The 15590-nt window shown below is 39.9% G+C and overlaps 1 protein-coding gene across 2 annotated transcripts; it reads left to right on the top strand.

Moving 5' to 3' along the window:
- The first annotated feature begins 174 nt into the window (after window positions 1-174).
- On the top strand, window positions 175-7026 carry LOC129652955 (cytochrome c oxidase assembly protein COX20, mitochondrial). Of its 2 annotated transcripts, none has more exons than XM_055582092.1 (4): window positions 175-670; window positions 6067-6181; window positions 6296-6394; window positions 6761-6893. In XM_055582092.1, exons 1-3 carry the CDS (start codon window positions 458-460, stop codon window positions 6370-6372), a joined length of 405 nt encoding a protein of 134 aa, XP_055438067.1. In that variant the 5' UTR covers window positions 175-457; the 3' UTR covers window positions 6373-6394; window positions 6761-6893. The 2 variants fall into 2 exon arrangements, with proteins under 2 accessions (XP_055438067.1, XP_055438066.1); XM_055582091.1 differs by having other exon boundaries at window positions 521-670; window positions 6296-6359; window positions 6761-7026.
- The last annotated feature ends 8564 nt before the right edge of the window (window positions 7027-15590 follow it).

Genomic DNA, 15590 nt, shown 5'->3' with positions numbered 1-15590 from the left:
GGGGATGTGGGCGCGAGACCACACTCTGCTGGAGGCCGGGGCTGGGTGGAGCTGCCAGGGCCGCCCAGGGCTCGTCCCGGGGCGGGAGGACAAAGGACATCAAGGGGACGCGAGCCGCACGCCAGGACGGGCCGACTTCCGGGCCGTGGGCTGGGGAGGGTGGGGGGTTCCCGTTCGCAGGACAAAGCGGCGGCGGCGCGCACGGCTCCTCCGCGCGGCCCCGCCCGCCCCCGCCGCACGCGCCCGGCGTCCAAGCACGCGAGCGAGAGCACGCGCGCGGACGACGGTTAGAAATGGCGGTTGGAGACGGAGGGGCAAGGGCGGGAAAAGGCGCAGCCTCAAGTGCCAAGAGCGCGGGTGCATGGTTGCTTCCTTAGCCCTCCTTCGCCTCTTCTCCAAGCCTTCAACCTGGGGAAAGCCCCGGTGAAGACGTGATCGGTTCAACTAAACAAAGGAAATGGCGGCCGCCCCCGAGGTAGCCGGCAAAGCCGGTGTTGCCGCCTATGAGACTGGGAAACGTTCCCTAAAATGGCGGACAGCGAGGACGCAGGCGCGGGGCGGGGCGGTGCGGGCGTCCGCCCACGGCGGCCGTCGGCGGCGGGGCGGGGCAGCGGCGCTGACAGTCCCCATGGCGGCTGCGCCGGAGCCCGGGGAACCCGGGAAGGGGAAGGTAATTCGGGGAAGACGGGCGAGGGGCGGCGGGGTACGCGGGCGAGCGTGGGGGCGAGTTGGGTACGGGCGGGTGGCGGGTGAGGACACAGTCTCTGAAGCTGGGAGACCCTGGATTAGGAGCACATGTCATTAGCTTCTCTGCAGTCGCACAGCCCGTTTTTACCGTGACACGATTCAAGTGACCCAAACTAGGAGGATGAGGGGACCGATACAGGTAACTTACTGCAGGCCCTAAGACTCGTCCCTGTGGAAAGAAAATTTTGCTGAGAGGCGCCTCATATTGTAATTGGCTAATAAAGAGTGATTTTAAAGTTCCCTGAGGACAGGGGCTAAGGCTGTATACATCACAACATTTAACATGGAGGAATGGGCACATGCTGAGAAATGAAAACTTTGCTATATTCTAGTGAATTTATATCCAGAGCAGAAGGATCATATGAAAAGATTTGCGATTTTTTTTCCCGTTAACTAGTTTTCAGTCAACCACGTGGAGTTTGCATTATTATATGCAACCAACAGCTTCGCTGGCTGGCATTCGTGTCCTGCTTTGCCATCTCAGCCCATCATCCACAGTTGTCTTTGTGGGCTACCCTGTAAAATGGATCATTTTACATCTGCTTAAAACTCAGCCGTAGCAGCCCATTGCTTTCAGGGTAAATTCGAATTTCTCGATCTGTGATGTAATGGAGTGGGTTGCCATGCCCTCCTCCCAGGGATGGAACCCGAGTCTCAGGTCGCCTGCATTGGCAGTCGGGTTCTTTACCCCCAGTGCCACCCGGGAAGCGTATAAAGCTCCTCAGCTAACTCTTTAACTGTTCAGTCTCTGTGATTCTTCTCATGCTTTCCTCTCCAAGTGTATTAAAGCTCAACAGGGCTATCTCTGGCAAGGGCTTCCTGACTCCCCAAAGGTAGCTGAGGTGCTTCTGTCCTCATCTCCCTGACACCTTGTACATAGCTGTTATCATTACAGCATTATACTGGAATTTATGTCTTGTCTTCCTTAAGAGCAGGAATCCAATTTTTATATCCTCAATGCAGATTAAATGCTCATAAAAATACACAGAAAGAAAAAATTCTATACATCGAAAACCAGAGATTAACGTTGGATCAATTAGAGTCACAAATATTTATGGAAGACCTACTCTGCCACACTGCACCAAATCTGTAGATCTAGGAGATCTGCTCAGCTTGAAAATTTTGATTGCTTCTTCAGTTTTCTTGCTGCTCTGGGGAATTTTCCATCTAAATTTGCCCTAGATGGGACACTTCCCTCCAGCTTCCATTGCGGGGTTCGTGGGGTGTGGGGTGCAGTTCCTGATTGGGGAGCTAAGATCCCACATGTGACGTAGCTCAACCAAAAAATAAAATTTTAAAAATAAATTTGCCCTAGATCAATGGTTATGAACAAACGTTGGATAAATTGCTTACATATTAATTATCACTTTGTCTTGGTGCCTTTTCTGTTTTTCGTGTCTCACATGCCATTTGGAATATGCTTTAGTAGAAAAAAAGGTACCCTTATTTGACACTTGAGTATTTCAAGAGGCATCTAACTTCAAACACAAAATTCTAGATGGCTTTGTGAAGACACCGGGATCTTCAATGGGCCTTTTTATCCCTGGTATATATGATTGTTCACCTTTGATAGGAGGTAACTGCTGTCATTTTAGGGTCATGATGGTGGTTTAACCCATTGAAAATAAAATTCAATGAAAGAAAAAATTTTTTAACATTGTATTTTAATTGAAACATGTTCCAAAGTCAAATGATTATCTGTGCTACATGTGCAGAGATGTAAAGTACGATGGATTTAGCAAAATGGGTCTTTTAGAAGACCTCAGTGGTGCCCTTTCAGTGGAGAGTAGGGGATGTCTTGTTGAACTGCGTTAAAAGCAGGGTAGGTTTGTAAGTGAAGAGGAGCACATATTGTTAACTGAGTTTTGCAGTAAAGAGCAGAAAAATGGAATAGTGGCTTGGGGGAACAGGATGCTGAGAGGGTGATTTGTATATTTCTAGACTGGAAATTATTAAATAGAGGAAAAACAAATAATGCAATTAAAGTAAGGGATAACCATTAGCAGCAAAATCCTTAAGAGTAATCAGCTGCACAGTGAGGACTAGTTTTAAATAGTAGGGCCAGCTCCTCCTTGGAAATAAAAAGCAAATGAGCACTGATGGAGCAGATACATGTAACAGTGGAAAATGAAGCAGCTTTAATTTGACTTATTCTCTATAAATCATTAAATTGGCATTCTGGTTTAGACATTTCTTCTTGAGCTTTCCTAATTCCATCAAGGTATGCTGGTAAAGCTGCCCTTTTAAATCTAACCTTAAAATATTAATTTACCCTAAAATATAAAATATAATCACTTTGTATGTCTAAAGGCTTTAACTTGTTAATAGCAGGTGAACCTTAAGTTTGCAGACTACTTCGGACTTCCCTGGTGGCTCAGATGGTAAAGCATCTGCCAACAATGTGGGAGACCTAGGTTCGATCCCTGGTTTGGGAAGATCCTCTGGCGAAGGAAACGGCATGGACGGAGGAGCATGGTAGGCTACAGTCCATGGGGTTGTAAAGAGTCGGACATGACTGACTTCACTTCACTAGGAAGTAAGAGGAATGCTAAATGCCTTGAACATTACAAGAACTACTTCAGAAGGACTTCAGGCTTCGATTCCTTCCATTTCTGAGACTCACAGTTCAGATACTATCATATTGTATAAACTCAAGACTTTTATTACAGTATTCTATATTTGCTTTTAAGCCATCACTAGTCTTTCAGATTTATCAGGAGGCTGTGACAATTCTCTTACTAGGAAAGGGGAAAAAAAATCTTAGTATATCCTTAGCCAGTTTTGAGTCAGGGTGGCATTAGTGGTAAAGAACCCGCCTGCAGGTAGACCTAAGAAAATTCCCTGGAGAGCACGGCATGGCACCCCACCCAACTCTGGTATTCTTGCCTGGAGAATCCCATGGAGAAGTCTGGCAGGCTGCGGTCCATGCGACTGACGTGATTAAACACACATGCAGATCTACAGTTATGTCCTTAGTTCTGTTAATCCTTCTATGTGAACCTTGAAAGGGTTAAATGCTCCAATGAAAATGACAGGCTTTCAGGGTCAGACTGACTTCCACTCTGCCACCACTTATGAGGCTTCTACTTAAACCCTGAGCTTGTTTCAGAAATATCACAAAGGCTGAGAGAATTAAAAACGAGGAGTAGAGCTTGGTGCCCATGACCCCTTAGCGCCTCTGGGTAAGTGCACCAGCACTGGCTTCTCAACCTTGGCGCCGCTGACCCCCACCGAGGCCGTTTTTGTTGGAGGTGATACATGTTTAGCAGGACCATCCTTGGCATCTGAAACCATGTATTGGTTTTAGAAGGTAACACTTAACAAGATGTTTATCTTTCAAAGCAAGCTGGATTATTCTACAATTTGCAATTTCAAAAATTTACTTAAGTCTCCAAAGCAGTGTTTCTCCCAATCTGGTGGTTTGGGGTGGGGGTGTGGTCAGTTTCCTAAACATAAATGCCCATGAGTCAGAGTCTAAGGGTGGGACTCGAAAATCTCTGAAAAAGCTCAGGCAGTTACCTAGTTGACTTAAATAGCACCCTTTCAGATGTCCAGCAAGTTTACACACCTGGCAAAGAACTGCACTTGATCATTTTATCCAAGTGCCCCCCTCACCAAAAGCTGGCACATTCTGGTGTATCCTGGGGTTACACTAGACTCCATAATGGAGGAGAATCCAAATGAAAAGGTCCAGATGCCTTGATAGAGCTTGTGCTGTCTTGGTGGGGATAAGCAGTGTCTGGCATGCTGTGGCTAACACTTAATGGTTCCTTTCATTCTCTGCTTAAATGGGAAAGCCATCTTAACATTCTCCTGTGATAGAAGCTGCTGGTCTCACTTCCAAGACATTAAAAACCACCACCCCCAACCTCAGTCTTTCTAGCACCCTTTTCCCACCCAGGGCAATGGCCTACCTTCAGAACAGTTCACACCCTCCCCTCTGGGCCCATAAATTCCACTGGGCTCTTGACCTGAAGGTAAGGAACAATCTTCTTTTTGTTGCTAAATTAAATGAAAAGTTAAATCCCAACCTCTTGTATACAAAGATTTGTACTGAAGAACCTGCCACTGGGGTCCACCAACTTTAAGAAGCACCTGCTACATTCAAACGTGTTGCGGCGGGGGACAGGCAGAGACGAAAGAAAAAAGACAGTTTTCTGAGAGTGTATATCTTTTGCTTTATTAGAAACCAAGTCACATTGTCTTTTCTGCAGAAGCTTTAGCCAAAGCAAACACAGTCAATAATACCTTTATGTTTCAACCTTGAATCTAACTTGCCCTTCACTGTCCTTTCCCTATTCCTTCCAATCCAGTCTTCTTTTTCCCTTATAGTGTATTACCATCTAGGTATCATCTCATTCCTAAGAATGGGCAAGTGACTTCCTTTTTAAAAGTTACATTACTGAAAAAAAAATTTCCCCCAAATGAATAGGAGAGTGCTGCAGCAAAACATTAAGTGTGACTTTAAAAAATGTCTGCCCCCCCCCCAACCCCAATATACACAGTGAGAATGACAAGACATCAGGTTGAAAATGTCACTCTTAAAGTGGCAGTATTTTTCAAAGAGGGAGAACAAATCCATAAATCCAATGCAGACTGTATGAAGAATTTAAAAATCATTTTAGACTTGAAAGAAATTATCACCTAGCCAAACCCCTTCATTACAGGCTGCAGGCCAAATAAAAAAATATATCCTACAGGTTACAGAAGTTAGTGGCAGAGCTGAGACTAAAATCCAACCCTCTTAGATTTCCACTTTTTTCCATCACATCTAGATGTGGTTACTATGTACTTCAACAAATAAATCAAGTGCAACTTCGTATCACAGGTAAGGAAACAGACAAGGGACTTGTCAAAATATTTATTATTATAAACAAAACTGAAATGCTGTTACTACTTAACACAGATAAAATCTGCAGTCATCCTTAAAGGAATTTAAAACAGTATACTAAATATTATAAGTAACATGGTTAGAACAATTTCACTTTCCCATCTGTTTCTCAAATTGTAATTATGCTGCCATTTACCTTCAGTGATAGCCAAATCCCCAAGAGATTCCAGAGAGAGATTCAAAGAGCTCATGAAATAATGTATGCCCCTATCTCCAAACCAGCTGATTAACAAATTATGACATAAGCATGATCCCGTATCTCTTCAGGTTTAATTTACTACTTAGTACTTTGTGGTCAAATTCTCAAGGTTTCCATTTTAGATTCATTCATATTAGATACCAAAGCAGGATGGTTTGTTTTTAATCTTTGCCAAACCACCCTGAAGTAAAATATTCTTTAACGCAATGTAATTTTTAATTTTTCCTAGCCCTTTAAACTCCTAGGAATTTTAGATGTTGAAAACATTCCCTGTGCACGGGATTCGGTATTATATGGCTCATTAGGATCTGTTGTGGCTGGCCTTGGACATTTTTTGTTAACTAGTGAGTATATCTATTTTTCTTCATGTATAAAAAACATTTCTCCATGTGTTTACAGTTTTGTTCTAGATGAAGTATCACAGTCACGATTATAGTGTTCATGATTCCTTTCGACAGGCAGAATTAGAAGATCATGTGACGTTGGAGTAGGAGGATTTATCGTGGTGACTTTAGGATGCTGGTATGAGTGTTAAGTATTCAAGAAGATTTTAACAGGTTAATCTAATTCCAAAGCACATGCTATACTCAGCAATCTCCCACTGAGAGATTCCCACCCTTACTTAAGATTCTCTTACAAAATGATATTGCTGGACTGGCTTTAATCTTTTAGATATCTATATATACACACATGTGTTTTGTGTCATTTTTCAAATGAACAGATGAATGTGACATCAGACACTGCATTAATGCCATGTCAGGGTTTATACTTCATTTAGGAAAGCCTCAATCTTTTATCCTAATGCTCACTTCATCCCTGCCTATGGTATATACCACTGACAGTCATCTGTAAGCTTTTAAAAATTTCAAATTAGTTCCCATAGGTATGTTATATTGGTAATTTATTCACGTTCTCCTTACTAGGTTCCACTGTAGGTATAATTATGCAAAGCTAAGAATCCAGGAAAGACTTGCCAGAGAAGGAATTAAAAACAAGATTTTATACGAAAGTACCCACCTTGATCCTGCAAGAAAACAAACCAACGGCGGCGGCAGCAGCAGCAGCTGAGCAGTCTTGAGCATAGAAAACCCAGACACAAGTCACTCATTGTGAACAAAGCTGAGATGAACTACAGAGAACATTTTATGTACCATAAAATGGCTTTCAATCAAGTAAATGTGTAAAAGTATGTGTAAGCTGCCATCTTTTTTACACGTGTCAGTATTTACAAACTTATTCTGGCCCTGTATCTACTGTCAGGATAGCATGATGGACTCACTTCAAATAATCCTCGTGTTTAACTTGTTTAGAAAGTGTTTCCTTATAGTGAGTAGAGAGTACACCTGATGTCTCAAGAAATAAAATCTCAGTTGGATGTTAAAACTTGCCTTAAAAACAGAAGTCCCAACTGTATTCCTGTACCCTGTTAAAAATGAAGGGACACTTTCTGGTCTCTAAAGTCAGTGATGTTATATCAGACTTAAAACTAATGGATCATCGCTTTCCAATTGTTGCTTTTAAAATGTACCCATTGCTTGACTGTATTCTCCCATTTTAACAGGTGAGTTATCTCTCAGAAAGGAAATGTGATTTTTAGCTGCTCTAAATATTTCTTGGAAGTATGCAGGGTTTTTATTTTTAAGGAGAATTTAAACTTGTACATGGCATGCACAAAAATATCTTCTGAAACTTGTGTGGTGCAAAGGAAAAAGAATTGCAAAATTAAACATATGTTGTTGTTCCATTATGTAAAGACATTTATAATAATAAATTGGCTGCCATTTAAAAAAAAGCACCCAACACCCAACTAAGCCCAAAGCATTCACTCATTCATTCATCCATTTTTGGTTTTAGTAAATATCAACATTAAAACACAAGCTTAGAGGCCTTCCTGGTTAAGGAATGAACACTGGTAGATAGAATTACAGCATTATTGTTACGGGCCTATTATCATGGTTAACTAAATAGAGAAAGGAAGAGATGTCTTGAGACTTACGTCGTGCCTCTTTTTAGGAGGTAGGGCTTGCTCCAGTTCATGAGAAAGGTACCATTTTCCCTCCTGTGCCCACCTTCTTACGGCTTAGGGTACACAAGTGTTTATGGTTTATCAAGTGCCGTCTGGATCATGAGTGACACATGTACACAAAATCTGGGATCCCCAACCCCAGGATCGACACTGGTTCATGGCCTGTTAGGAACTGGGCCACACAGCAGGTGAACAGTTGACTTCCACGAAACCAGTCCCTGGTGCCAAAGAAGTTGGGGACCACTGTTCTGATCTTTATTGATCTTAATTATCTGGCCACCACCACAGGGAGAACCTTGGACACTGAATGGAGAACTAAGTTTCACAAGATCACCTGCCTCCTGTTACTGGCATAAATCAAAGCTCAGTGCAGTCTACATTATTCAAATTGACCTGAGTAACTATGTGAACAATTCCATGATGTGACAGCCATTTGTTCTAAAGGGCAGGGTAGGTGGGAAACTGATGAGAACTGATCATATTTTAATAACATGTAACATATAAAATCAGGCCAATGGATTAAGTAACTAAACCCCTTCCAGCTCTAGCACACTATTATTAAATCTTACCCCAAGTTAAGAGACAAATCTCTCGGCTGGCAAAAATTTCCAAGGCTTTCACCAGTAACAAGGTTAGTTCATTTTCACAGAAGACTGCACAAACTGGAGACCTGGATAAAAACACAGGTTTAAATACTTACTTGGATTACTTATGTCATTTCATAAATTTACAGTATTAGCACGTTTTCTTCTTGAACTACTAGGATGATACAAAATGAATTACTGGATCATGTAACACGCCCTAGGCCTGTATCACACACTGCTACTGGACACTTTGAATAGGGCCTCCAAGTTGACCCTGACACTTCCACTTCTGGTTCCTGTAGTCCAATCTTCTCCTCGCCATCCAACTTCAAGCTGGTAAATCCTGCCAATCCTACTGCCAGTGTGCCTCTGGCTCACCATGAACTCACCTCTGCTCACTTCTTCATTTCACTTAAGAGTGCCCTTCTCCTATTTCCTCTCTGTAACATCCTGTTGCTCACCAACTTCTACAATTAGGTTCATCATCATCTCATTTAGGCTCTCGTATTAGTTTGTTTCCTCTGTTACACCAGTAGTGGTAGACACTTCCACTGGTCACGGACTATAGCTAAGAACCCTGTCAATTTTTATCTTTACATTCCCAATAGTGTCTGGCATAAAGCAGTTGTCAGTTGAATTATTAAACATTCACTAATCCCTCTCATCCAGAAGCTTACATGCTTTTCACACTTAAGCTGAAAGAATAACCTACCTTCCAGGCCCACATGAAGGTTTCAGCTGCACTGCTTCATTATTCCATTAAATCCGATTTTTCACACTACGTGATATAGCAGTAGGTACCAGCTAAATAGCTGATTAAAATAGAATTGTCGTCATTAGTAGGTTTAAAACTTTTCGTGGCTCATCTATCATACCTACTATCTTTAAGTGCTTTATGCAGTCCCCATCTTCCCCCACCCCTCCTTTTGCCTTGTTTTACCTTTCAATAAAAGAACCTCAGGGTTTTTAAAATTAACTAGCTTTTCTCTGGACTTGTGATTTATATTGAGCAAGTTTGCCAACAAATTTGACTATCCCTAGTACCATTATTTGCAAGCATCTCTCCAGGCTACGTACCTCTACTCCATCGCTGGTTTCCCTTTGCTTCACTTTTATAATGCGAGGAGGTCTATATAATAAATTCAGGATTCCTGTTTATGCACACTTTTCAGCAAAATGCTAGGTATCAAATAGGGTTTGAATCCTTCTATTCCTAGGTAAAAATCTGGTGGATGGGGATTAAGGCACCCCTTAAGTCATGTAAGGTACATGACTGTGGGAGAGCAGAATACCTTAATGAGGAAAGTAGAAAAAGTACAATGATTGTTTTAATTGTAGTTTTTAATGGTCCTCTAGAATAAAATCTTTTGGAAGCATCTTAAAAATACGGTCCATTGGTCATCAAATCAGGTCAGCGCTATCTTCTACCACCCAGATACTGATATCTTACACAGGATATTTTTGTGTGTGTGCATTAAGTTCAATACATGAATTTTCTCTGAAAAGAGACGCTTTAGGGACAAATTATCTTACACAGTATTTTTCAGAGTATTACATTTCAAAGTTTATAATGTAGGCGCTACTGATCAGTGTTGCAAACATTTTATGAGTCTTTTCGACCACTGCATTCACATTTTCTAGAGATTATAGACTTTGCAAGTATTTGTATTTTTATCTTGAGAAAACTACCACTGACTATATTATAAAGTCAAAGATTTCTGTTGTTCACTAATGTTCACATGGGCAGTTATCTGTTCCACCTTTTTTCTAAGAATAACTTCCAGAGTTCTGTAGGTTAGGAAACACCTATTTTATGGCCCACCCTTAGGATATTCAAATCAACACAAACTGGTTTCCTACAGGGTCAATTTTTATTAAAATGTCTTCCTCCTTAGGCCCCGAGGACAAGTCTTGTGAAATGAAATGTGTTTTGCTATCTAAATTCTAAGCCTCCTTTAAAAACATTTTCCTAGTTTTTATGGTTTTTTCCTCCAATAAAGGAAGGGTTGTGAATTTTACCTTTTACCCTGTCTGCTCTTCAAAAGCCATTAAGAGATTGACAGAATAAAACTGTATTTGAGGAAATCCTGATCTTTTTATTTCCCGTCAGTATAGCACCCCAGTCCTCTCATCTCACCAAAACACATTCTGAAGTATGTAGTGAGGGAAATTTCTTCCTAGTTTCATACATGCTTCTGAACTAGCATAATCAAAGTCCTTGCCTTAGATTTCAATTCCTGGTTTAATGGACTTTTGATATAAATGTTCACCACCTCATCATCCAAAAGATGGTTTTCGAAGTTTTTATAAGCTGCTTATTTGTGCATTTACCATAGTTGCAGGATTGTGGGAACCCAAGGACATAGGCATCTCTTTGCATTAGAATACTTTAAGTATTTAAACTACAAGTAGGGTGTTGAAACATACAAAACATTAAACAGAAGGAATCTGAACCATTAGAATGAGATAATCTCAAAATGACTTGGCTCTATTTGCATGTACTGCCTCTAATCTCTGCAAGAGGACCACCAACTAACATTCTACTAAATATGCTTCACATTTCAGGTATACAAAGGAGCTATTAGAACTTTTTTTTCCTTCTAATTATAGACAGATCTACCCACCTAGTTACTAATTTCTCCCTTTCCTGTCTTTTTAAGAGTTCTAGTTAAGGTGAGACCCTGGAAGCCCAATATAACAAGTGTTAAACGTACAAGCAGCAATTAATTTGGAATACCTATTGGAATCACTGGAACACATTTACTTGGGCCCTTTTACTCTTCCACACAGCACATTCACATGGACAGACTAAGGAAAAGGAGATGAAACTTAAATCAGCACATTATCATTTGCTTTATTTTTAAAAAAAAAAACCACCAAAAAACAGTAAGTTGGAATCTTCTGTTTTTCTTGACCATGACTCTCCCATCTCCCTTAACTACAACTAAAAGGGTACCTTAATAACAGCTAAGGTAAAAGATTATCCTGTCATTCAAGTAAGCTTCAACTGTTCTCATTCTATGTATGCCTGAATACTTTGAAGATTTCATGCCATGCAAGCTGTCTACAGTGCCTATATCTCAAAGTTCTTGATTGCTTTTATTTTTAAAAGATTTTTTGGCTAATGCTAATTTGTGGCAATGCTTCTCAAGTGCTTGGCAAGTGTAAAATATTTTACTAGCCAAAACTAATTTTTACTTCCTGTAAGATCATGTAATGGGAGTATCAGAGGACTGGCAGGAAGAACATGCAACAAGCAGTTCGGTGTTTACAGGTTCCAAACTCGATGCTAGCCTTCCAAGCCTGTCGTCCCTACAGTGTCCACTTGTGCAGATCCCCAAGGTGAACTGAACATTTGCAGCAGTAACTGCTGTGCCACTGGTGGAGTGCTGATTTTAACTCAAACATTTAAGGAACTGAACCTGAACCTTCCCATATCCATCTGCCTGGACTGTTATGCTATCACTTTCAACTGTTTCTCATACCAACAAATCCCGTTTTATTTAAAAGCAAAACCCCTGTTCCTTGTCAAGATCCAAGTTTATGTTGATTCCTAGTGTAAGGAGAAAAAAATTAGAATATTCCTAAGTAACTAGAATTGACTACATTAAGTACATGATTAAGTTCTTGTCCCAATAACTCATCTAACCAGAGATTACAGACGTCCTGGCCTAACAGTTACCTGCAACATTCACTCCCATAATATTGGACCCACAATCACAAGGGAAACTACCAACTGTCTACATGTCAAACAGTACTTATTCAGCTTCTCACGTGGACAGCACATTTTCAACCTGATCACACCATGTACAGGTGTTACCTTTTTGAGTATTCTAGGTTAACCTTTTGAGTAATATTTCTACCTATTTTCAGTTTACTATTCCTCATGGACTAAATTCCTCGGGCAAACTAAACCGTAACCTATCACCTGAATCTCTGATCGGCTAGGATGTGAAAGTATATACACGTATGTATGTATATACTCTCACTTAAGTGTTTATCTTAGTTAGCCATTACCCTCCTACCTAAAGCTATATTCTAAGGTCCACCTATTTCCATGGTTGAAAGTCACTACTGTGACCACCAAGATTAGCAGAATTTAAAAATTAGGTTACTACCTGTTCAAATGTATAAGCTTGTAATTTAAAATTAATGTTAAGGTCATAGTTTTTAATTTTTTCTATTGCAACACACTCAAGGACACACACTACAACCAACCAGTCCAGTAGGTCGTTTCCAAATTAATTCTTAAGGATTTACTTTTTATTATCAAGGTTAATAAGGACTAGTTAAGATAAATGTCACTTCAACAGTAGTTAGGGGAACAATGTATTTTTATTGTCTTGTAATCATGTACATGTAGTACGATTAATAGTACTAAGTTAAAAATTGGGCATTAGAACACCCCAAATAAAACTCCAAGCACTAAACTGGCTACATCTATTACCTGCATGTTTGAGTATAGGAGTTGGGGACTGATGGCCAAAGTCACATCTCAAAATGATACAAGGAAAAGGCTCTCCACTATCACAAAAATATTGCACTCTCAACTCTTTTTAGTTAAGTTTAAGGCAACTAATTTAGGAGACTGAGGTTTACATGAGTGGTAAATCCCAAGCTTTAAGAGATCTGAAGCAGCTGCTAAGCTTCTTAAAGCACTAATGGTTCTTTAAAACTCATGTGTAAGAGAGTTACAACACATAAACTAAGCACTGCAGCTTACTGCCAGGTCATTATTACACATCCTTACTTTCATTATGTGTTACTAAAATGCTAAAATCTAAACCCATTTTTTTGAGCTCCAGAGCCCCAGAAATATGAACAAGTTTAGATTCAAACATCTTAAGAATTTTAGAAAAATGGCTTTAGAAGAATCAGGTTCCTTCCAAAATGAGTCTTCTGGGGGGTTGAAAAGTGGATGACTTTTCTGTCCTACAGGCTCCACTTTTTTTTTTAAAGAGAGACATTTTAAGTTATATGTGAATTATGAAAACTGAAATGTTTTGTGTGTCAAATACCATAAACTTCAACTTGGACTACCAAGATACAAGTTTATATCTTCCTTAATTTCTCCTTAATATATTTATCTTGGTTTTGGCTTTCAAAACACATCAGAAACACATTTCCAGATCTACAATCTTCCTATGTAAAAGGTGTTTGCACCACTGCCTTAAATACTATCAAAATATTGTTTGTGCAATGGAACCTGTTAAAAAAACAATCCTAGGATAAAAAGCCTGTTCAAACATTAAGTTCATAGGAAATCATGTCAATTCAACTCCCACACCTGAGGCATACGCGGCACAATCTTTCCATGAATGTAAATTCTGCAAGAGTTGAAAAATACTGAGTAATCTTTCCCTGAAAAAAATTGTTTTTAAGAAGCTTAATACCTGTTGCTAGCATTTAAAACTAGTTTCATTCCTTATTTTCAGACAGGATCCTAAGGCAAACGAGAGCTTGTTTTCTACATTTAACGTAGCTTGTCACTTCAGTGTCAAACTGGTTGGACTCAGCCTTCATCCTAAGATCTCACCTTGCTGTTTGTGTATTAGGGCCACAAGTCAAGTCTCAGGCTCTTCAATCAGAGCTGGAGCTCTCCACCCAAGGCCAGGTATGAGCAACAAGATGTAACCGTTCAACAGAGGTAACTTTTTACAGTTTCAGTTCTAACTTTTATCATTTCTATCTTTATGCTGTTTTTGTACAAGTAACCAATCTAATCCAATTCTTGTCTCAGGATGATTGCAAGTATAATCAACTATATACAAAAGTTTCTAGTGACAGCATCTCTTGGAACAAGTCTCACAGGTGAGTTTTCTAAGGTGGAGTTGGGACATCTGTTCAGAAATTTATCCAGTTTTGCTTGCCATAGAGGGGATATAGGCAAGGGGAGAGGTGAACAGTAAACCAAGTTTTTTGTTTATAGATCTTGTTCTGCCAAATTTGGCATCAACTTTTTCTCTTGCTTGCTATATGGTGCACTCCCTCCTCTTAATTTCTTATATATTCTCTAGATTTGTTTCATTTCATACAAATGAAGATAGTAATAGTTAACAGTAATTCTGACCTTGAAAATGCTTCTTAAAACCTAACATTTTCTATCAACATTCTTATCTCTCTTTCCCAAATTTTCTGTGCTACACAGGCACAACAAGCCTACAGAATTGTCCCATGGCCATCACTTTCCCATTGCAATGATTAGAGTAGCAAAATACACAATTTTGAACTAGAAAGTATATCCAAGGTTTTTCAATAGTACTTAAATTAGGACACCTAAACACTGATTAGCAACAAAGCTTTCTTTTTCCCCCTGGACAAGTCTATGCAATCCTAGTAATACTGATGCATCCTGAAAAGTAGGCTCATGCATATAGTTGCAATTGCTAAAAAGACAAAAGCCCTTGAGGCACTATCTTATACTGTTAAGTATTCCTATTGTAAGTGTGTTACAACCAAAACATTCTCAACGGAACCTACATCATCATCTGAAACTCAACTCCAGCTCATCTTTCAGCAAGAAAATTTCTGAAGTTAAAAATCTGACTTAAAATGGCTAAAACAAAAATCTAGGCAGTCAGAAAAATAAACAAACCTATACTTACCAGAAGAAACCTGTAACACCAATGAAACACTAAACTGATGTCAAGTTTTAGTTCTACAGTTTGACTCCTGATTCCTCACCTTAAGTGAGGGTCCTTTAGAAGATTAAGTGTTCTGTGCAAACCCAATAAAATTACAATTAGGGGATCTAATGTTATCACATAACTACAGTTAAGTTAGCAGTGTTGTGTAGTATTGACTGGCTTGCATGATGGCTTCTAAAAGCATCTGTTCCCAGAGTTTCATGTATTATATAAATGTAAATATAATTATCAGTTGAGGACAGCCATTAGCATTTTCTAAAGATGGTAAACTGAGTGTTAACTTCTCCCAGCCAGTACCTTTTCCCCTCATTAAATGTTTAAAGTCATCTGGGGGGAGGGGAAGGGAAGAGTTCAACTTCATAATTTTACGTCAATTGTCAATATACATTTAAGTTTTTAAAACCTAAATGTTCCAAGTGCAGAGTAAAGAATAAGCTGTCCAGAAAGCACACACTTAAATTTTCTCCTCTTGGGAGTTTCATAAAGGGATTTTGAA

This window comes from Bubalus kerabau, chromosome 5, assembly GCF_029407905.1.
Source record: "Bubalus kerabau isolate K-KA32 ecotype Philippines breed swamp buffalo chromosome 5, PCC_UOA_SB_1v2, whole genome shotgun sequence".
Classification (NCBI taxonomy): Eukaryota; Metazoa; Chordata; class Mammalia; order Artiodactyla; family Bovidae; genus Bubalus; species Bubalus kerabau.
The sequence above is the reverse complement of the archived record's forward strand: the minus strand, read 5'-3'. Positions and strand labels throughout refer to the sequence as shown.

Excerpts from the sequence above, each read along its gene's own strand:
- LOC129652955 (XM_055582092.1), top strand. The coding sequence starts at position 458 with ATGGCGGCCGCCCCCGAGGTAGCCGGCAAAGCCGGTGTTGCCGCCTAT. Across the intron at positions 671-6,066 it reads GGGAACCCGGGAAGGGGAAG|CCCTTTAAACTCCTAGGAAT; the intron begins GTAATTCGGGGA and ends AATTTTTCCTAG. Across the intron at positions 6,182-6,295 it reads TGGACATTTTTTGTTAACTA|GCAGAATTAGAAGATCATGT; the intron begins GTGAGTATATCT and ends TCCTTTCGACAG.